The 23480-nt window shown below is 41.9% G+C and overlaps 1 protein-coding gene across 1 annotated transcript in view; it reads left to right on the forward strand.

The window, feature by feature from the left end:
- The window catches only part of LOC309694968 (uncharacterized protein), a 23508-nt gene extending 5321 nt beyond the window's left edge, over nucleotides 1–18187 (forward strand). Inside the window, exons 4-11 of the mRNA XM_082515280.1 lie at nucleotides 6020–6055; nucleotides 6182–6448; nucleotides 6528–6773; nucleotides 6852–7043; nucleotides 7190–7279; nucleotides 11865–11960; nucleotides 14283–14366; nucleotides 16449–18187. Of these exons, the coding sequence (XP_082371406.1) occupies nucleotides 6364–6448; nucleotides 6528–6773; nucleotides 6852–7043; nucleotides 7190–7279; nucleotides 11865–11960; nucleotides 14283–14366; nucleotides 16449–16492 (837 nt within the window). The 5' untranslated portion in view covers nucleotides 6020–6055; nucleotides 6182–6363 and the 3' untranslated portion in view covers nucleotides 16493–18187. The remainder of the gene's footprint in view (nucleotides 1–6019; nucleotides 6056–6181; nucleotides 6449–6527; nucleotides 6774–6851; nucleotides 7044–7189; nucleotides 7280–11864; nucleotides 11961–14282; nucleotides 14367–16448) is intronic.
- Nucleotides 18188–23480: the final 5293 nt, after the last annotated feature.

The following is a 23480-nucleotide window of genomic DNA, read 5'->3' on the forward strand; positions in this document are numbered from 1 at the left end:
CTCTGTATCCCCTGACAGTGGATCCAAGGCGCAAACTCTTAGGAACAACTCTGCTTTGTATGCATCTTAGGTTGAAACAAAGATGGTTCCTATAATCCGCTAGTTTCCTTGATTCCTTTTCATACTCCCGCACCAGAGTGTTCCTCCCAAAATGAACGGCAATATGTCTGCATATGGGTCATTTGAGTCTAGAAAGAAAGAAAAAATACACAAAATATATAAAAATCTTCAAATCTTTAAACACGTGGATGTCCTTTGGTCTGAGGTGCTGGGGGGACCAGTTAGAGACCAGCAGCTGGGTGTCAGTGGTTGGACTGGTGGACTACTTCAGTGAAGAGTAGACGACGTCTGGCTCTGGTTTGAAGTCTGAACACAAACGCACACAGTTCAAACAATTTGATTTAAGATTGTGCTTTACAACTTCTGTCACCGCTGTGCAGGACATCTTTTTTCTCTCTGGTTAAACCTAACATGGTACAACACAAACTGTATCTGTACAACTGAAGAAGATCTACTCTTCTCATCTCCAGCTTCTAATTGCATGCAGCATGCAGATGGAAAGTAAAGTATCATGCCTCTGTGCTGGGTCAAGCCACAGGACTTCACCCACAACACATGTTATGGTCTCCCTTGCAGTGTAACGAGCCCGAGCAAGATTCCAGTCCTATCTAACCACATGCTCCATTCATTGCTTGAAGTAGATTTTCCTTTGTGTAAGGGTTTCGGTCGTATACTTTACATCTCCATGCTGAGAAAAACTCCTCGATAGGGTTCAAAAAGGGAGAGGATGATGGAAGAAACACATTGATAAAATGCTGCTCATTGTGAAACCAATACATAATATTTTCCCGCTATCTCACAGTGTTTTGTATTTATTTCTGTAGTGTGTAATCGTTGCTAAGATGTGTTTGCAAACTGGCTGGCTTGGTGTGGTTTTTGATAGTAGCGCTTGATTTTGAGAAACGTTCAAATAGTTTGGGGTCAAATGATTGGCTTTACAAGACAAGTTGAAGGTTATGTGGGTGTAGCTTGAATTTTAAAGTTTGTGTTTAGTGTTTTGAGACAAAGAGAAGAGATTTTAGGAAATGTGTTTTAGCAATTCAGAAAAACTGTAATATAGAATCAGAATCAGAAGATTCTGATTCTGATTCTATATTATACAGTATATAGAATATATATTAGCGTCTTGTCTCAAAGTGTTGTGTAACACCTCTTATGACAGTTTTTTCTGATTGTCTAAACCAGTGGTTCCCAAAGTTTTTTTTTGTTTTTTTTTTTGCTAGGCCCCCCTTTGTTTTACAAGAAAAATGTTTGCGCCCCCCCTTCTCGCACGCACACGTCCTCCAACCACACACACAAATTTTGCTCCATTGCGGTTTCTTTCACACCTCAAACATTTAGCCAACAATTAAGCAAATACAAGTAATCTGCAATAAATTACAGGTAGTAGTAAAATAAACTACTAACTCTTTTACGCTGCGTCCACACCTGCACAGGTATTTTTGAAATAGCAGCTGTTTCGTCCACACGTAAACGGCGTTTCAAATCACCGAAAACGGAGATTTGTTTTTTTCCTGTGTAATAATATTCAACATTGCTATCAATACATTTTTCAAAAAATGCCTCTCTGTGCAAAATGGGTTTAAAAATATAAACAACTGTGGGATCCTGTTTGTCTGTGATTTAAACAGCCCAGCGCTGCTCCCGACGAAGGGAAAACCAATCCTGCAGGGGAGACCTACCTCGGCACTTGTGCAGGTGAAACCAGAGAATCCAGTGAAACCAGGGCAGATATGCTTCACCATATTTTCTAGTCTTTGGCTTAGAATGAAGTTGGTTTGGAAACATATTCGATGCTTCATCTCCTGCTTTGTGTTTCTGTGGGCGCCCGTGCTAGCAGTGTCCAACCCTAACTGTGATTCGTATAGCACAATTTCTAAAACTATTAATACTTATAGCAAAACCACTCACTGAGTTTGCCAAACTAAAAGCACAAACACTGCTTTGCACTCAGTTTGCCATTTTGTAACACACACTTTGCAAATCCGCCTAAGCACTATAAATAAGCTTCAGGTAAGCCGTCCATGTGGAGTACAATGGAGGGAGCAGGAAGAGTGAGAAGAGTGAGAATTAAAGGAGGCCAAGGAAGAGGACGTGGAGGTGAAGAAGTAGGATGAAGAGGACGACAAGGACAAGGAGGTGAAGTTAGAGGGAGAGGAAAAGGAGGAGCAAGAGGAGGACGAGGAGGGGGAAGAGTAAGAAATAGAATTGCTGATGACATCAGAGCTACAATAGTGGACGATGTAATCAACCGTGGAATGACCCTGAGGGAAGCTGGCCAATGGGTTCAGCCCAACTTGAGCTGCTACACTGTAGCAGGCATCATAAAGACATTTCAAAATGAGAATCAGTAGGTACAGTCACTTTGCACTAAGATTTGTAGCACTGCCATATGCTAATGAGAAACACACCAATACCATAGATGTAAAAATATTGAAATTGTTACTTTACAGAATTGCTAGACGAGCAGATGCTGGGGCAGAGGAAGCATGTTCACTGCAGACCAAGTAACCCATATAGTCAATATGGTGATTGCAAATAATTCCATAAGGCTACGCAAATTTCAGCAGACCATAATTGAGGATGACACCACCTTTCAAAACATACAAAATGTGAGCATTTCTGTATTAGGTCGTGTTCTTGCTCGCAACAGAATCCGAATGAAACAAATCTACAGAGCACCTTTGGAAAGAAACGGTGAACGTGTAAAACAGCTGGGATATGACTATGTGCAGGTAAGATGTAGTATCATTGGTACTGAATCAGGAAGTGCACACTGTAGTGCTGTGCATGTGCCTGCTGTGCTGAATTAGTTTTGTCTTGTCTAGAGACTTATGGAGCTAGAGGCAGATGGGTCATGGGCAGTTTTTTGTGGATGAGGCTGGTTTTTGCCTCACTAAGACAAGAAGGCGTGGCAGGAACATTATTGGACACCGTGCCATAATCAGTGTCCCAGGACAACGTGGTGGTAACAGAACTTTGTGTGCAGCTGTAAGTCAAAATGTGTTTGTTGGGTTTATCGAGGCACAAACCCCGCTGGAACACAAGCCCAAACTGCACGACAAAACAAAACAAGACAGAGCGCTTTGTCTTTGTGGCTCGCGAGGGAAGTCAGCCCAGGCCTTCACCTGTCCTTAGTCAACTTCGACTGATTTCTTCGCTACAGCCCTTTTTATTGTCAGCAAGCAATCATTCATGAATATGCAATTACAAATGCATGTGACATTCTTAAGCAGGCACATCTGAACAACATCAGTGTCTGTATTCTGTGTGTGCGTGTTTCCAGCTATACCATACATAGACATATGACCTTTCAATGAACTTAAACTGTACTGTGTATGAGGTATGCAGAAAAGCAGAAGTAAGTGTCTCGCTAAATGATAAGAACAGGAGCTTGCAATAGATCATCTCTCAAACGAACACTTAAAGGTGTGAAGTCATGCACTTTTAGGAAGAGCAAAGTCTAGTTCCTAAAGCTATAATGGAAATTATAACGTCAACGCTGCTTCCTCTCATCTCATGGTACACAAGTGCACACAGACTTTTAACAGACCTAATAAGGATATGATTTTTATCAGCATACAAATGATTATATGTTTCAAAGCACAAATGACAATATAAAAACTATCAGCTTCAACAGTGTTGTTCACCATAATGCAACCCTGGGCCCATATAACACTGCACGCATCATTACATTCCTGGACACCTTACATGACATGCTCACTACTGTTCAGAGACCAGAGCAGACCAGATACGTCATCATATGGGACAATGTTAGTTTCCATAGGGCTGCTTTGGTCCGCAACTGGTTTACAGATCACCCACCCCTCACTGTACTCAACCTCCACCCATACTCTCCATTCTTGAATCCAATTGAAGAGTTCTTCTCTGCCTGGCGCTGGAAGGTCTATGACCATCATCCCCATCAACGCAAAGCCCTTTTACAGGCAGTGGAAGAGGCATGTGGGGATATTGACCAGGCATCATGTCAGGCCTGGATACGCCATTCCAGAAGATATTTTTGCCTTGGACTAGAGGACATTGCATGTGATGTATGCAAAATTTTGTGGCCGGACGCAGAGAGACGACGCGATGTAGACTGATTTCTTTTTTTCCTCAGTGAAATTACTATTTTGTTTTAACTTGGAAATAAACACTTGTGTTTGTTTTGATGTGTGTGAATAAACACCAGCACTTGAAGTTTGGATCCCTCTATGCTTACGGACCTACGACAAAAGTATGACCTCAAACTGACATGGCCTACCTTGTGCACAGAGAAAGCAAAAGCCAGATGTGGTTTTTATTCATACCATCAGTGTGTAGTTGGTGGTTCGTGTGCTTATTAATGTGATAGCTTGTATTAACTGTTTGATACAAAAATACCATTTTTACAAAGGTTTGGAGAGTTAAGCAGGTTTATTAGCTTTTACAAGAAAACCACAATGTTTTGCTGATTTGGTGAAGAGTTTTCTTATTTGTGTGTAGAGTTTTGCAAAAATAGCCAATAGTTAAAAAAAATGTGCTCAAGCCATCAGAAAAACTGTATTAAATAATAGTCCCTGTCAGTTCTCTGAGAGAGACTAGAATTGAATCCAGAATTGAATTCAAATCCTGCTCCTCACATACAAGGTCTTAAATAATCAGGCCCCATCTTATCTTAATGACCTTGTAGTACCATATCACCCTATTAGAGCACTTCGCTCTCGCTCTGCAGGCCTACTTGTTGTTCCTATATAAAAGTAGAATGGGAGGCAGAGCCTTCAGTTTTCAGGCCCCTCTTCTGTGGAACCAGCTTCCAGTTTGGCTTCGGGAGACAGACACTATCTCTACTTTTAAGATTAGGCTTAAAACTTTCATTTTTGCTAAAGCATATAGTTAGGGCTGGATCAGGTGACCCTGAATCCTCCCTTAGTTATGCTGCAATAGATGTAGGCTGGTGGGGGATTCCCATGATGCATTGAGTTTTTCCTTTCCAGGCACTAAGTGTTTATAAACCTTAAACCACAATTTAATTATTCATTATTATTAATCTAAGTTCCTGATCAAATGCGATTGTCCACTTGTTGGGTTTTCTCTGTATTATCTGGGTTTGTGACTGTTGTTGGGATTTGACCCTAGATAAATAAAACTGAATTGAATCAGTAAATGTTGGATTAAATATTGTAACTGGTTGTAGTCTTTTAAAATAGCTTTAATGCATGAATCTCAAAGACACACGCTCTGTGAACGTTGTGTTTGTACAAATATAGAAAGACTCAGAGGAAGAGGGCGGGCTTTACTTGGTGTCAGTGACAGAAATGAAAAAAAGCTCAAATGAGTGAGAAGGACGATGAAGGAAACATCTGTGCTGTGTCTGCTCTGTAAGTAGAATCTCTGTGTTTGTTTGAATTCTTGTACTTTGACTGTCTGCTCTCCTGATAACTGATGATGGAGGAGAAGACATGAAAAACAAATCAGGCTGAATTCAAGTTCAAACACCACGAGGACCAACTGCAGGTCTGAAGTTTAACAGAGTTACTGATGAATTTATGAGTGAAAAGCTGAAATAAAATGTTGGTGTTTGTGTGAACAGAGCAGAGGACAGACCTTAGTTCAGTACTAGTTGTTTGTATGTATTCAGTGTAACTATAATGTAACTTGAAGGACTTCCTTGTTCTACAGTAACTCCAGAAGCAGCTCATGAAGCATGAAATGATGTGATCAGTTTTATTTAATAATTCTGATCATCGAGAAGTTGAAAAGTGAAATCCTGGAGTCTCTGGTTTAGTACGAGCAGCTTTTTGCTGACCTGGTTTAGATCCACGTTTCCTCTGACAGGAAGATCAAACTGGGCTGTAGGCGACACAACATGAAGAGTTTGTTTCTGTCTTAGAGGGAAACATCAAATAATACAAATTTGTTCTGAGTGATCACCTTTGTGTGTTTATGTCGAATCAACCTGAGTGTCATTTCTCTTTAGTTCTGATCTCACTGCTGAGCTGCACAACAAACCAAGGTCAGTAACCTTCTTCTGTCACAGTTTAAACCTGATCAACTCTGACAAGTTTTACACATTTGGATTAAAACTTTCAGTAAAGATCTCAAAGACGTGATCATCAGTTTTTCATTGTAACCCTCACAGCTCGTCTGACTGTGAGTCCCAGCAGCTCTCAGTTCTTTGAAGGAGACTTTGTGTCTCTGAGCTGTGAGGAGGACGACAGCTCTGCTGGATGGACTCTGAGGAGAAACACAAGCAAACGACAGAGGACTCAGTGTGGAGGAGATGGGTGGGGAAAACCAGCTGGTTCTTCCTGTAACATCGGCATGATGATGCCTCATGACAGTGGAGTTTACTGGTGTGAGTCCAGAGAGGGTCCCATCAGTAACATGGTTAACCTGACAGTCACTGGTAAGCTGAGTGTGTGGAGTTAGTGTTGATGAAGCTGTGTGTAAATGGATGAAATGCTGTAGTTTGTCTCTGTGTTGAGGTGGATCAGTGATCCTGCAGAGTCCTGTCCTCCCTGTGATGGAGGGAGATGACGTCACTCTGCTCTGTAAAAACAAGACTGGTCCCTCCAACCTCCCAGCTGCTTTCTATAAAGATGGCTCCCTCATAAGCAACAGGACTTCAAATAATATGACCATCCAGCATGTTTCCAGGTCTGATGAAGGCCTCTACAAGTGTGACATCAGCGGTCATGGAGAGTCTCCATCCAGCTGGATCACTGTCACAGGTGACACACTCACCTTTCTGTGTTTCTGCAGCTTTCAACATTCACAATAAACTAATGATTACATGTTGTTTATTTCAGGGAAACCTACAACCACATCTCCATCTACTCCCACACCTGTATCTACATCCACCTCTATCCCTACATCAGCTACTCGCCCTGGTTCTTCTGTTCTTCTTCATGTGTTAATCTCTGTTGGATCAGTGTGCGTTTTGGTGCTACTGGTGTTACTGGTTCTACTGGTGAGACAATGTAATCACAGAAAACCTGAAGGTGAGACTTTCTGATCTTTCATGCAAGGAATTTGATTTGTTGAATAATCTAAACATTTATTACGATTACGTGTTAGTGTTTATATTGTGTTTCTGTGCAAGTAACTTTTAGTTTTTCATACAATATTTATTACTGTTAAATTTCAGCAGATCAAGGCAAAGCTGCACGAGATGATGTCACATACAGTGATGTCAAAATATCACATCGCAGACAGCAGCCTGTGAAACACAGCAGAGGTAATAACGTTTGGTGGGTGATGTGGTTTTCCAGTGTGGAGAAAACTGTGTTTATAAAACGGTATCACTTGAAATTTTGATATTTTGGAAGAGTTCAGAGAAATGCTGAGTGGAAAACTACAACACTAAGAACCAATATTGATGCTGTTTGAGTGACAGTTTCTGTAACATGTAATTGTAGTAAACATGTTGGTCAGTGAACTTACAAGACTGTATATCAAAGATGGAAAAGAGCACCATGACTTCATATACTGGTTTCAGAAACTAAAAGTTAACATTTTTTAACAGCATCATGTTAGCTTTTATAGCCAGGAGAGACTCTATTTATCAGCTATCAGCTAATGTTAGCTAGCTTGGTTATCAAGCTTCTCCATAGACTGTATGAGACAAACAGAAAGGGACTGATAGCTGCTAATTAGAGCTCAGTAACATCAAAATAAGATCCTAGAATTCCACTCAGCAGAGGTGCAGTTCAGGGACTCCAACAGACAAATAGGCCACACCAAGGGCTTGGATTTGGCATGGATGGTAATTTGATCTCTTCAAGTAAAGAAAAACAAAACCCATAGAAAGAAAAAAAACGATCTGTCAATGTCTCAATCACCCAGCGGTGCAGAAAGAGTTAAATTACGTTCTCTACTGGAGTACTACATCATGTGACAAATATGGCCAATGTGATTGGCTGTGCCTCTCAGGGAGCTCTGTTTAGTTTTAGCAGCGACAAACCTGCACTGAGAAGACCTGCAAGGAGGAGAGGAGGATGGCAGCAAAAAGGAAGAACCTGGATATAAGAAAGTATTTTTCAAAGAAGATAAGATAAGATAAGATAAGATAAGATGACCTTTATTAGTCCCACAGGTGGGAAATTTGTTTTGTTACAGCAAAAGTGCAAAGTTATGTAGCAGAAATTAGAAAATACTGGAATGCAATAAAATAAAATAAAATACTATATACAATAGAATAAAATAGAAATACAAATACTATATACAACTGAGTAAGAAAATACAAAAGTACAACTTTGTCAGAAGAAGAATTGTACAAGAATTGCACATATAGCAGTCTTATTGCACATGTGAGGGTTTGATCAGCTGCAAAAGTCTTTGTTGTGGAGTCTGACAGCAGTGGGGAGGAAAGACCTGCGAAATCTCTCCGTCCCACACCGTGGGTGCCGCAGTCTTCCACTGAAGGAGCTGCTCAGTGCTGTCACAGTCTGCTGCATGGGGTGGGAGATGTTGTCCAACAGTGATGACAGCTTAGCCGCCATTCTCCGGTCACTCACCACCTCCACTGGGTCCAGAGGGCATCCTAGGACAGAGCTGGCCCTTCGGATCAGCCTGTTCAGTCTCTTCCTGTCCCCAGCAGAGATGCTGCCGCCCCAGCAGACCACACCATAAAAGATAGCAGAAGCCACCACAGAGTCATAGAAGGTCTTCAGCAGTGGGCCCTCCACTCCAAACGACCTGAGCTGCAGGTACAGCCTGCTCTGCCCTTTCCTGTAGAGGGCGTCTGAGTTATGAGTCCAGTCCAGTTTGTTGTTCAGATGAACACCAAGGTACCTGTAGCTGTCCACAGCCTCAATGTCCATACCTTGGATGTTCAGTGGTTGCAGTGGAGAATGCTTGTGCCTGCGGAAGTCTACCACCAGTTCCTTGGTTTTACTGGCGTTGATCTGGAGGTAGTTCAGCTGGCACCAGTCCACAAAGTCTTGGGTCAGACCTCTGTACTCCTTGTCGTCCCCATCAGTGATGAGGCCGACTATTGCAGAGTCATCAGAGAACTTCTGCAGGAAGCACTGAGTGGAATTGTGGGAGAAGTCTGCAGTGTAGATGGTGAAGAGGAACGGAGCCAGAACCGTTCCCTGTGGGGCCCCCGTACTGCAGACGACCCTGTCCGACACACAGCCCTGAGTCCTCACATACTGTGGTCGGTCGGTGAGGTAGTCCAGGATCCAGGTAGTGAGGTGATGGTCCACTCCAGAGTTCTCCAGCTTGTCCTTCAGAACCGAGGGAAGAATAGTGTTGAAGGCACTGGAGAAATCAAAGAACATGATTCTCACAGTGCTTCCAGCGGTCTCCAGGTGAGCGAGGGAACGATGTAGGAGGTGAATGACGGCATCATCCGCTCCAATGCCAGGCTGGTAGGCAAACTGAAGTGGGTCCAGTGATGAGCTTGTTAGGCGCCGAAGCTGAGCCAGGACCAACCGCTCCAGGATCTTCATCAGGTGGGATGTCAGAGCCACCGGCCTGTAGCTGTTGAGGTCCTTGGGGCGTGAAGTCTTTGGCACTGGTACAACACAGGAGGTTTTCCAGAGCTGTGGGACTCTTCCCAACCTCAGGCTCAGGTTGAAGAGGTGCTCCATCACCCCACACAGTTGGTCCGCGCAGGACCTGACGACCCTCGAGCTGATGCCATCTGGGCCCGCTGCCTTCTTGGCTTTAATCCCCCTCAGTTCCCTCCTAACCTGGGTGGTTGAGAGAGACAGGCTGGAGCCTTGTGTTGAGTGTGTATTGGATGCTTTTGTTGGGGGTGTTGAGGAGTGAGCAGGGTGAATAGAGGTGGTGTGAAGTGTCTGAGGTGTCAGAGGTGGAACAGCAGCAGTGGGGTGGATGAGTCTGCAGCCGATGTTGCAGACTGCCTCATGGCTGAATCAAATCTGTTGAAGAAATGATTCAGTTCATTTGCCCACCTCAGATCCCTCCCAGGCAGAGAGTTCTGATGTTTGTGGCCTGAGATGGTTCTGAGGCCTCTCCAGACTTCAGAAACTATGGCTGTAATGTGACAAAATGTGGAAAAGTTTAAGGGGGCCGAATACTTTTGCAAACCACTGTAGTTTACAGAGGCTGTTAAAATTATATGTTGGTGACACAATAATTTCACCCCAATGGTACTGACATATTCATAGGGTTAATTTTTGAGACAAAATATCATGAGGTAGTCATGAGTAACGTCATTTTTGCGGAAAATGTACTTTTTACTTGTAGGCCTTAAAAGCCTACACTGGTGTTTTTATAAGTCATGTTTGACTTTCTGAATAGTTTCTGGGATGCTTAGAACTCAAATTGCACTGCTGGAAATATTTTATTTTGATGAACCTGCTGCTTTCTTTGCAAATTTGCATTGTTTTTCGTTTTTCCTGCAGTATATAAAAATTGGTGTATCTCAAAAATAAAACTATGAAGACACTCAAAATAAATTTCCTGTTGTTGTAAACTATGTTTTGCAACTTTTTTGTATTTAAAGTTTTGAGGGATAAACCTCTTAACCCTGGAGAAACCATGGGGTCAAATTTGACCCCATAGTTTCTCCAGGGTTAAATTTCTCCAAGTAGAAATATATGTTAAAAAAAACCAAAAATGATTTTCAATTTCTTTGTAGTTTATTGCACTTTTTTGCAATTTATGTCGTTACTATGGACTTAATGCAGACATATTATTAAAATTTGGGCTATAACGGTTGTATTGATGTATAGCAACTTGAAATGCTCCCAAAAATGGCACTGCAGCATGTAAAAATATAAAGATGAGCTCTGGCGGCCTTGGTTCTATGGTAGGTGTACCTGATCTATATGTTATATGGCTGAAGTAAACTAAAGCCTAAAATACTTAGTCATGTGTTTAATAGTATTTTAACATTATATAATTCACATATAAAATTGTAATTTTAAATGGTTTAAAAGCAGGTAGAATAGCATATGTAGGCAAGTATATTTACTTCTCTTTTTTTTTATCAAGAAGCAAAGACAAAAGGGGGGAAAAAAGAAACAGGGAAGGTTTCATTGGTTGAATCATCCATCCTCACCAATGCCAAAACCAAATCTACACCCTTGGGCCACGCCCCTAATTATGCAAACTTTAAGCCTCAATAACATTTAAACAGGTCAGTTATAACAACAATCACCTCATGTACAGCAAATGAATATCAGTCTGTCTGTAGATTTTCGCACCATGTTAAGTTCTGTGTTTGCTGAACGGTGTGTTTGTCGTCTGTGGTTAACACTAACGAGTCTGCGACTGTTTCTGAGGAAGGAACAATAAGAGCTTCATCTGCAGGTGTTTCAACACAGAGGTGTGAATGTTAAATAGAGGAAGAAACACGTGAGTTATTTGTAAGAGTATTTCTGTAAACTCACACAGGTCAGACACTGTTATCATATTCACAAAATATGAAAGACTTAATTATTATTGTAAATTTTCTATTATTGTAAACTAATTTCCTGCAGTATTGTTCACAGTTTTCCTTTTAAGATTTACTCTTTCATATTTATGACACCAGCATAAGAAATTCCTTCTGCCTCACTATCTAAATTCTGAATTTATCTTTTATAAAGTCAATAATTTAACAGTTTGTCTGGCGTCCTGTTATTCTGATCAGCTGACATGTCTGGCATTCAGTTCGTCCTTTATCAGGTCTCTTTACCTCACATTTTAATTCATGTTGAACTATTTTAAACTTTTAAAATAACCTGAGCAGTAACTGAAAACACTCTGAGTGTTTTATATAAAGATTTGTGAGTGGCAGCAGTTTCATGTCTGTTATCAGCTGTTCTGTCTGCAGTGACGTCCTCTGTGTGTGTTTTACTGTGCAGACGCTGATCCAGCTGCAGTTTACTCAGCAGTGAGAACTGAAGACGTCACTTATGGAAAAATCATCACAGACAAGAACAAACGATCACAGACGAGAGGTAAAGCTGCTCTTCATCACTTCTGCATAAAAACGTCCCGATGATGTTCACGTGGTTTTTATCCTTCTGTGTTTGAGTGTGCTTCTGCAGTCGCACAACTTCAGCTGCAGCTCACACACAGGTTGTTAAAAGGATGACTTAGTTGTCAACATGAGTCCTATAAATAAGGCCAAACAGACCAAAGAGTGTTTTCAGCCACACTGTCCTTTAATTCAATTTTACAACATTGTATTTTAGTTTTTGCAAACCACAACAGAATCTTCCTGTTGTTGGCTGCTCTCAGTCTGAAACTGCAGCCATGTTTATCTGCCTGCTCGTTTGGAGCCACCTATAAGCAGCTCTTGAAGTTGACAAAAACTAAGCATAGATTTAGAGGAGACTGTGTGACTGTAGCTGCCCCAGAGTTGTGCAATGATCTGCCCTTCCACGTTAGGCCTCGTCTCTTTCTGAGTTTAAAACTTTCACACTTTTTAAGAGGTTGACTGTAATTTTTTTCTAATTCTCTATTTTAAACCTGATTGACTTCATTTTCTGTTCATGCTTTTTGTATATGAACAGCACTGTGTGAACCCTGGTTTATTTTAAAGGTGTCATGGTACGAGTCTGACAACACTGATGAGAACATGTCACCTTTCGTGCTTGTGTTTAGTGTGTCAGTCTGCACTGAGAGAAGATGGCGGCTTTGCTTTTAGCACAGACACCTCACAAATCTATCCTTTCACTGATTGGCTCACAGCAAAGGTGCTGAGAGGAGAAACTGTGACGAGCAGTTTATAAAAAATCCCCACTTACTGTGTGTGTGATGCTTCATTACAAATACTGTTTACACACAGTAAGCGCTGCAGTGATTAAACATCATCTTCTTTGTCTGAACACAAAATATTTAATGATGAGAAGTTTCCACATTACTAAAGCTGCTTCTTTCACACGAGGATGGACTCTTGCTGCACCAAGGCCCAATGTTGGATTGAAGGATTCTGAACTGTGAATTATTCCCAATCAGATTTTCTGTGGAACATGAAGCTCAACTTAAGTTTCCCACACTGAAAGTTGGAGCACCAACTTCCCCTGAGTTAGTAATCCAAGATGGCAGTACTGAAAACAGCAGTAAAAGTGTAAACTTTAAATCTGTCCTGTCACTGCTGTGTGTTTGTGACTCGCTAAATAATCCAAACACAGAGCAGTGACCAGGCTCTATTCATTAAAGTGTTTTATCAGGACAAATAAGTCAGTATTGTGCTGTTTGCTACTGATACCTGAACGGCTCTAAGAACCAAAATAACTCCTTTATTTTTGTCTCTTTGGCTGTGAAGTGTCTGGAGCCCAGCATTAGTCTGATACCAGCTGCAGCACAAACTGCTTCAGTTAATAAAAGTGCAAGAAGGTGTTTGTGGTTCACAGCAGAGGTGCAGAGAGGAGAAAAAAAACGGTGAAACCCCAAATACTCCCCCACCCTCCTCGCACACAAGTGCAGCCTCAGCATCATGGAAACTATTTAAAAACTGTAAACTATATAATGGATAAAAACTAATGAACAAAGACTAAAGCAACCTTTCTACGTTCTCCCAAACTGCACAGCTCCTTAGTGCACAGAGCTCATTCATGTCGGCACTGACTGGTGACACAGCTCTGCAATAAAAACTGTTTTCCAGTCTGTTTGTCCTTGTTTTAATCGTTCGGTTCTGTCTGTCTGATGGTAACAGTTCAAACATGAGCACAGTCCAAAGAAGCCATGATGATGATATTAGCCTTTTTGAGGCAGCAGGAACTATGTAGGTCCTCCAGAGTTGGGAGAAGCCATCCAGTAACCCTGTAGAGCTCCTTTTTCTGTGCAACAGCAAAACCACACACAAGCAATACACTAACATGTGGAGCCATGGTATGGGGATCTTCCTGAGGACCCTCAGGAAAGTCTCTGCTGTGATGTCTTTACCCAATCCGTGTTTAGACCCTGGGTCATTTCTGCTTGAAGTAAACTTGCAGAAACAGGAAGTCCTGACCCTCTCCTCGTGGTCAGTCGGTGATCAGGTCGTTTGTCCTGGACACTGTGGTGTCATCAGGGTTCACCAGATTATAGAGCAGGGGCTCAGCACACAGCTCTGTGAGGATCCAGTGTTGAGCTGCAGGGCTGTGTCGGCCCACTCTGACCCACTGTGGGTGTTGACAGCAAGTTATTGATCCAAAGATACCAGGTGTGTGGCAGTCACAGAAACACACACAGTGTGTGTCTGACTATTATCTGTAACATGTTTTGTCATAGCTGTAATGTGTCAGCTGTTCTGTCTGCAGTGACAGTGTGACTGTGTGTGTTTTACTGTGCAGAGACAGATGCAGCTGCAGGGAGAACTGAAGACGTCACTTATGGAAAAATCATCAAAGAGAAGAAAAAGCGATCAGACACAAGAGGTAAAGCTGCTCTTCTTCACTTCTGCAGTCAGGTATTTTTTTAGAGCTAAACATTAGAGTGCTAATGTTCCCCTGGAGCTGTCCTGGACACGTCAGGGGATAAAACCTTGGGATCAGGAGGAAGATGACTCCATGTGATCTCATGACCTGGTGGAGCTCCTACCTCCGTGTTCATAGTAACTGAGCTCTGAAAACAATGTTTGGAGATAAACTCTAATAAGAAGTTTGTGCGTAACTAAAGCTGCTTCTTTCACAGTGAGGATGAACTGAGGTGCTGCACCAAGGCAGATTAAAATATTGTAAACTGTGTCCAAAGCTGCACAGACAGACAGGTTTCAGAGTCTGCTGGTGGTTCCTGTTTTTTAAGTAAATGGCCTGTATTTGTATAACGCTTTACACATCCAGTCATCCACCCATTCACACACTGGTGATGCCAAGCTACATTGTAGCCACAGCTGCCCTGGGGCGCACTGACAGAGGCGAGGCTGCCAGAGACTGGCCTCTGACCACCACCAGTAGGCAACGGGTGAAGTGTCTTGCCCAAGGACACAACGACCGAGACTGTCCAAGCCGGGGCTCGAACCAGCAACCTTCTGATTACAAGACGAACTCCCAACTCTTGAGCCACGAAGTCTCACAGCTCAGCCTGTTGAGGTGGAGAGAAGAGAGACTTAAGCTGATGAGCTCTGTGGGTTAAAGGTTTGAGTTTTGTTTATTTCATCGATGTCTCACAGCTAAACTTTGTGGAGCGTGGAAGTGCTGTAACTTGTTGCTGAGATGGTTTCCAGTAAAGTCTGACTTACGTGTTTTCAGCTTGTCAAACAATCTCTGCGGTAAAGTCTTGAGCAAAGTTTGCAGCTCGGTTGATGGCACCTTTGTTTTTCTCAGAAACACTTCATAGTTCTATCCGATCAGTCATTGGTTGACAGCACAGGTGTTAAGAGGAGAAAAAAACTGTGAAACCCCCATCAGTCATTAAAGTACTCCGCCACTCAACTGTGCAATGATCCATCACAACAGTCATGACAACTACTGAAGAAGTTTACAAAGAAAAACACCTATAAACTCAAAAGTTATCCAAATTGCACAGCCCCATGAAGCACATGCCTAGCACGGGAATAAAAAGGGTAGAAGGACACCAAGAGCCCTTATCCACTTGGACCTACTCAGGTCACCTCGACTTGGGGTTTTCATTTGGTGGAAGTCCCTGGTACTGTTTATTATTATTATTATTATTATTATTCTGTTTTAGCACCTGCTAGAAGCCAGAGTTCTAAGCAATCTGAAAAGAAAGAAGAACAAAGAAAGTACAAAAGAAAAAATAAACAGTCTCAGGGGAAAATATTCTTCATGAGGACCCTACAGAAGTTAAATCTCTGCTTTGCCTTCTTAACCACACGTTCAGGCTCTTGTTGTTGTAAAATCCCAGAAACTGGACGTCTGTGACCTTTTCCACACAGTTCCTGCTGATAATTACGTGCTTAATCACAGTGAAGTCCATGGTCCTGTCTCGTGTCCTGGACATTTTGGGGACCAAGTTGTTGTCTTTAAACCACTGAGACAGTCGCTGGGTAGACTCATTGTCCCCAGAAATGACACCGACCACCGTGAGTCAACTGCAAATCTGATGAATGTGTTGCTGGGAGGGGAAGAAAGTATGGAGCAGGGTGCTCAGCACAGCTGTAGAGGTCTGAGGTCATACTCTCACCCTCTTTGTGCATCCTGATGGGAAGCCGTCGATACAAAGTCATAATATGTGGCGTCATTTTCACACAAAAAAATAAAATTCTCTAATAATAAGACGGAAACTTTGCTTAAATATGAGAACGAAGCTGGAAGCAGCAAATCATTCATCTTTTAAAATGTGACTTAATGCACTTTCTTAACAAATTGTTGCAGCTCTGTGGGCTCCAGGCTCAGTTCTGTGAATCAAACAGGCACCTAAAGTGTGATTTGTATCTGAACTGGTTCCCAGTAAAGTCTGAACTGGGACTGTGTGTGATGCAGAGAGGTTGGAGGTCTTTATTGAACTGCAAAGCTTGTAATCATGTTTCCTGTTGTTTGAACTGTGTTTGTGTTCAGACTTTAAACCAGAGCCAGACATCATCTACTCTTCACTGAAGTAGTCCACCAGTCCAACCACTGATGTCCAGCTGCTGGTCTCTAACTGGTCCTCCCAGCACCTCAGAGCAGAGGACATCCACAGATTTCAGAGATTTTTACATGTTTCACTTTCATTTCTCTGTTAATTCGACTCAAACAAGTCATACTTCCTTAGTCTACGAGAAACAAACCATAAAGCAGCTGACATGAAAAAAACAACAGATTTAAAAGTTGTCAGTTTCTGGTAGCAGCTGAAATGTTTTCATGAGTAAAAACTAATTTTTTCTCCTTTTTGTATTTGTTTGTTCTAAACAAAAACAGCAAAAAAGCCTAATTAAAATGTTACAATTACCAGTAAAAGAGGAGAAAACCCGGCTTCTGTCACCACGTGGTCGCCACTGAAAAGGTTTTTTTTTAAATCTGCTGCCATCTACTGGCTACACTGAGTGTTACAGCAGAGCGGCTGCTTTATAAATGAAAAACAGAACAAGAAACCAGCGTTACTCTGCCATCCAGAGGAAATATCTGGCTGTGCATCATGTTTCTGAGATTTTTACAGTAACCTCAGTTTTCTGTGAATTCCTTTTCTTTTGGATGTTCCCTTTACTGGTCTCCATAGTGACTCGTCAGCCTCCATCCCAGCATCCTCCTCCTCCTTCTAACCAACCCTCTGTTGTATTTCTATTCTCCTCCTGCCTGCAGCTCCATCTTCATGGAACGCCAGGACTGCCATAATGAATTAATTAAATACACCATTAAATAGTTAATTAAATGTGGCAATAATTAATTAAAATCAGAAATAATTAATTACATAAATATTTACGACACATGTAAATAATTAATTATTGCCACATTTAATTAACTATTTAATGGTGTATTTAATTAATTCATTATGGCAGTCCTGGCATTCCATACATCTTCACCACCCTTTGCCCAGTATATACACTCTCCTTCCTCTGCACACGTCCAAACCATCATAACCTTTTTACGTCTTTAAGATGTGGCTGTAGTTTAGCTAGCTTGATGTTTTTCTGTTAGTATGTTGACACAGGTGGACAGTTCCAACCTGCACTGAACTCTGTGTTGTAATTGTGATGGTTTTATAATTTCATTTTCTTAAATTTCACACATGGCATCACATCTGAGTAGTGTTTACCTGCCTCGTCCATCTTTGTCACAGCTGCAAAATGAAATAGATAAACACCGTGGAGCATGATGCAGGGGCTTTATTTAAGAGGTCAGTACAGGTGTCAAAGCAGGTTATTTATTCAAAACTAAAATTTGTTTTCAATCCCACTGTTGTGTAGTTTTCTCTCAGTGAGAAAACTACAGGATACAATGATATGCAAGGCTCTTAAATTTTACTTACAGTAGAACATAGAAAATATCAAATTATTAATCTGAGATTTTTGTTCTGTTTCAAAAAAAATATGAACTTATTTTGAATTGATGGCAGCAACACGTCTAAATCTCTGGATCCAACATGCAGGCAGGAAGTAGTCTGAACAGGGCAAGCAGCATAATTAGTAAATAAACATACTTTTTGAGGGTCCATGTGGACCTAAAATGTGGACACTGACTGTAAGGATGTTTCTGACTATGTGCTGCCCTCTAGTGCCTGAGACCAATTCGGAGCTGCCTTGTTTTGCTTTATTAATTTATAGTTCTGTTCTACTTTGTAATTCGTGTTCTCTTTATTAGTAAACCACACTGACACAGCACTTGACTCTCTGTAATTCTTACCTGGATGATAACTGGAACCTGTAAAACTTTATAAGAAGAGGTGGTCGTCGAGTTAGTGGCACACTTTTTACTGTGGAAACAAAGGCAAACAAGCAAAGGATGAAGAAATAAAAGATAATAAACACTAAATCTGAACTCGTTATGTGCTGCGAGGGTCTCTGAAAACACTGAATATAAAAAGTTAAAAATATAAATATTAACCTGCAGCTACGGTGGCCTGAGAGGCCAAATGGACTGCAATGGACTGTTTTCTTAAGTTGCAGGTTTTTTCCCCGTTCAATGCCTACAGTCTACAGCTAATTTCAAACAACTGCTGTGATATTATTGGCTTAAAAAACAAGGTCGACCTTCTGGGTTTTTTTCTTTTTAAAAAACAAGTTCATATTTGATTTAAATTCACTTTGCAAACATTTCATTTCTCTTTCACGATGTTTATTCCTTCTTATTTAAACTTCCAGCCTTTTGTGTGACCTGTGAAACCTCAGTTCACACAATCACCAACAGGGGGCAACGATGAGCTGACCTCATGGGCCAAAAGGTCACATTGATTATGAAATCGCTCCAATGCGACACTTTTCCATCTGTTCAGATCCAAAATAACTTCTCACTGTTGTGTAATGATTCTTCATCCCCAGCAGACGAGAGAAACGCTGTAACAAGAAGGTTTTACCGTCTGTGTCAGTTTCACTTCCTCCTTCCTGTGACGGTGTGAGGCCTGCATCAGCACCACACTGCAGCGGCAATGATTGATAACACAAACACTCAGACAAACATCCTCAGCAGCCTGATAACACAGTGTGAAACTACCCACAACTGTGAAACAATCAGTCTTCATTGTTTCATAAAACCACAGAAAGATTATGAAACAACCTCCGTCTGAGTGACACACCGAGACATGAAACACACCGAGACCCGAAACATCAGAGCTGTGAAATGTAGAGAAAGGGAATTCCCGACATACACTGAAGGGGTTAAATCTGTAGATGGTGCAGGAGGAGAAGCTGGAGATGACTGATATGCAGTGATGGGAATAACGGCGTTACTTTTTTCAGTAACTAGTAATCTAACTAATTACTATTCCTATCGTTACAACGCAGTTACAGTTACTAACAAGAAAATGTGGTCCGTTACTATTTTTCAACAAACAGACGGTTGAAGCTGTGTTCAGCTTACCGCATCATCACGATCACTGTCTAGCACATGATCAACGGTTAATTACGGTACCGGCCGGAGTACCGGGAGCAGTTTGGAAGAACAAAAAGACGCGGAGACTGTTCTAAATTGTCATCCCAAACTAACTCAAAGTTTATTCTTTTGTGCAGCAGTTTTTATAGGCAGAAGGGTTCGTGTGTCAACAAGTTTCAAGTTACAACCATATAAGGAAGTTCCCCCTAGCTCTGAAAGGGGCCTTCTATAATCTCAACATACCTTTGACAGGTCCGTTAAACACTAGACAGTTAGAATCCTTTAGTGATATAAGTTTGCACATGGTAGAATACTGCATGTAGTTATTTGCATTAGGAAATGTTTAACCATATATACCTAGAGGCACACAATCAATTGTGTGTGATCTCTAGCAGGCTGCAAGCTTGGTGTGCACTCCAGGAATGCACCCCCACGTCCTGTGAGCATGAGAGCTTGCACCTTGTCCCATTGTTCCACGGCAGGATCAACGCAGAAATGCCTTCTTTACATATAGATCAACTGTTGGATTTTCCAGACCAGCAGGCCAAGGAAAGTCGCCCATGGGGTCACAGCAAGAGGAGATGAGGTTCAAACAAAGGGCATTGCAGAAACAGGGTCCTTTGTATAATATCATCAAAAACAATACTCAGCAAATGCTACCATGGTATCAAAATATCACAACAGTTACAGTTACTAACAAGAAAATGTGGCCCGTTACTATTTTTCAACAAACAGACGGTTGAAGCTGTGTTCAGCTTACCGCATCAGTTGCAGGCAAGTACAGTGGGGCAAAAAAGTATTTAGTCAGCCACCGATTGTGCAAGTTCCCCCACTTAAAATGATGACAGAGGTCAGTAATTTGCACCAGAGGTACACTTCAACTGTGAGAGACAGAATGTGAAAAAAAAAATCCATGAATCCACATGGTAGGATTTGTAAAGAATTTATTCGTAAATCAGGGTGGAAAATAAGTATTTGGTCACCTCAAACAAGGAAAATCTCTGGCTCTCACAGACCTGTAACGTCTTCTGTAAGAAGCTTTTCTGTCCCCCACTCGTTACCTGTATGAATGGCACCTGTTTGAACTCATCATCTGTATAAAAGACACCTGTCCACAGCCTCAAACAGTCAGACTCCAAACTCCGCCATGGCCAAGACCAAAGAGCTTTCGAAGGACACCAGGAAAAGTATTGTAGACCTGCACCAGACTGGGAAGAGTGAATCTACAATAGGCAAGCAGCTTGGTGTGAAAAAATCAACTGTGGGAGCAATCATCAGAAAATGGAAGACATACAAGACCACTGATAATCTCCCTCGATCTGGGGCTCCACACAAGATCTCATCCCGTGGGGTCAAAATGATCATGAGAACGGTGAGCAAAGATCCCAGAACCACACGGGGGGACCTGGTGAATGACCTGCAGAGAGCTGGGACCAAAGTAACAAAGGTCACCATCAGTAACACACTACAACGGCAGGGAATCAAATCCCGCAGTGCCAGACGTGTTCCGCTGCTGAAGCCAGTGCATGTCCAGGTCCGTCTGAAGTTTGCCAGAGAGCACATGGATGATACAGCAGAGGATTGGGAGAATGTCATGTGGTCAGATGAAACCAAAGTAGAACTTTTTGGTATAAACTCAACTCGTCGTGTTTGGAGGACGAAGAATACTGAGTTGCATCCCAAGAACACCATACCTACTGTGAAGCATGGGGGTGGAAACATCATGCTATGGGGCTGTTTTTCTGCCAAGGGGACAGGACGACTGATCCGTGTTAAGGACAGAATGAATGGGGCCATGTATCGTGAGATTTTGAGCCAAAACCTCCTTCCATCAGTGAGAACTTTGAAGATGAAACGAGGCTGGGTCTTCCAACATGACAATGATCCAAAACACACCGCCCGGGCAACAAAGGAGTGGCTCCGTAAGAAGCATTTGAAAGTCCTGGAGTGGCCTAGCCAGTCTCCAGACCTCAACCCCATAGAAAATCTGTGGCGGGAGTTGAAAGTCCGTGTTGCTCGGCGACAGCCCCAAAACATCACTGCTCTCGAGAAGATCTGCATGGAGGAATGGGCCAAAATACCAGCTACTGTGTGTGCAAACCTGGTAAAGACCTATAGTAAACGTTTGACCTCTGTTATTGCCAACAAAGGTTATGTTACAAAGTATTGAGTTGTATTTTTGTTATTGACCAAATACTTATTTTCCACCCTGATTTACAAATAAATTCTTTACAAATCCTACCATGTGGATTCATGGATTTTTCTTTCACATTCTGTCTCTCACAGTTGAAGTGTACCTCTGGTGCAAATTACTGACCTCTGTCATCATTTTAAGTGGGGGAACTTGCACAATCGGTGGCTGACTAAATACTTTTTTGCCCCACTGTAGCTGTAAGTAATCTGGGCGCTACAGCTTTAAGCAGCTGCGAGCTCCCACGGACGGTAATCACGATCACTGTCTAGCACTAGCATCTAACACCTGGAGCTCAGGGGGGCAAAACAATCGCGTGAGCGCTGCTGTTTGACTGAGGAAGAATAAAGTAGTCGTGGTAAGTCAATCACATGACCACTTAAAGACAAAGCAACAAGGTGATAGATACCAGTTTGTAAACTGTGTTGATAGGCCACGTAAAACCAGAGCCATGATAAACAATACGCTGCGTTTTTTCCTCAATAGTTTCGTCACGTTTACTGTCGGCAACCTGCGGCTCTTTAGTCCTTATAGTACAGAACCTGCGGCTCTGCGTGGTTTGGGAAAATAAATTAGAAGTATTTAGCTGAAGTGTAATTTATTTATGTTAGTTCTTTTTTTAACTTGTAGTTCTAAATTGGAAGATTATTGTGATATTGAAATAGAAAAATAAAATTATATTTTATTTTTCTATTATTTTTTCATCGCTCAAAATAAGCGTCACACTTGCGGAAGCCAATTATGGATCTTCGGATCCACATTATGTCAGCAGCTGTTCTCCACCGTGAACTATGTTAAAAACAAACACCGCTCACATCTCACAGCTTACAGTTCTGCGTGAAGATGAAAGTGACTTCGTACAGCCCCGATTTGCAGACGCTGTGCGCAGAGGTTCAGGAGCAGAAGTCTTATTGTAAACGGCAGACCCGACGATGTTTACATGAACTCGCTTTTCAGCATCTCTTTATTGACCACTTTTCACACACGGTTGCTGTACGCATACAGCCGGCTGTAGCTTTTCAGCTCACAGCCCGACACACACCAACACAACAGCAGAGAGAGCACAGACGTTAAGGCGGCGAGGCATGATTGCTGGTGCCGCTCAGGTGCGTCCGCCTCCCCTACAGCGGCGCTGCAGACTGCGCTCCGCCAGACACACTAAACCCTGGTAAAATATATATTTAAAAATTCTATTATGAATAATAATATATTATTATTATTATCTATTATATATAATAATATATTATTCATCTTTTAGCAGCATAGTGTTTTTGTTCCAATTATTTTTTAAAAGTCAGGTCAAGGCTCCAACAGCCCAAAGGCGATATAAGGGTGGTGGCTCACAACAGTTTTGTTTGCTGGATCATTTTAGTTCAGCATCTTTCCTTTTGTTATATCTCTTTAAGAGTTCAAAATGTGTTAATTACATAAATAAAATGTAATTTTCTCTGTAGCACTTCATGGATTTCAAAAGCAGCACACCTTAGTTGTTCACACAAAGCATAAAAAGTAAAAAACAATATATACAGTGTTATCTTCATTTTAGATGTCAAAAAGCCCGGTCATATGCTCGGGCTGTGACTGCTGGCAGTAAAGAGGAGCAAGGAGATCTGGATGGGAGCTCTGCGGAGCAACAAGTAGCTGGTTTCTTGCAGTCGAAAGGGATCGACCTGGACTGTAATAACATCGAGGCATGCCACCCCTTGCCCAGGAGAAATGCTAGTGATAAACCAGCTATCATCATAAGATTTGTAAACAGGAAACACAAGAATGCACTGCTGAAGCAGGGGAGGAAACTAAAAGGATCGAACGTCTACATGAATGACCATCTAACCAAATCCAATGCTGACATAGCGAAGAAAGCACGATACCTAAAGAAACTGGGTAAAATT

The sequence above is a fragment of the Aulonocara stuartgranti genome (assembly GCF_965226115.1).
Source record: "Aulonocara stuartgranti genome assembly, chromosome: 3".
NCBI classification, from domain to species: domain Eukaryota; kingdom Metazoa; phylum Chordata; class Actinopteri; order Cichliformes; family Cichlidae; genus Aulonocara; species Aulonocara stuartgranti.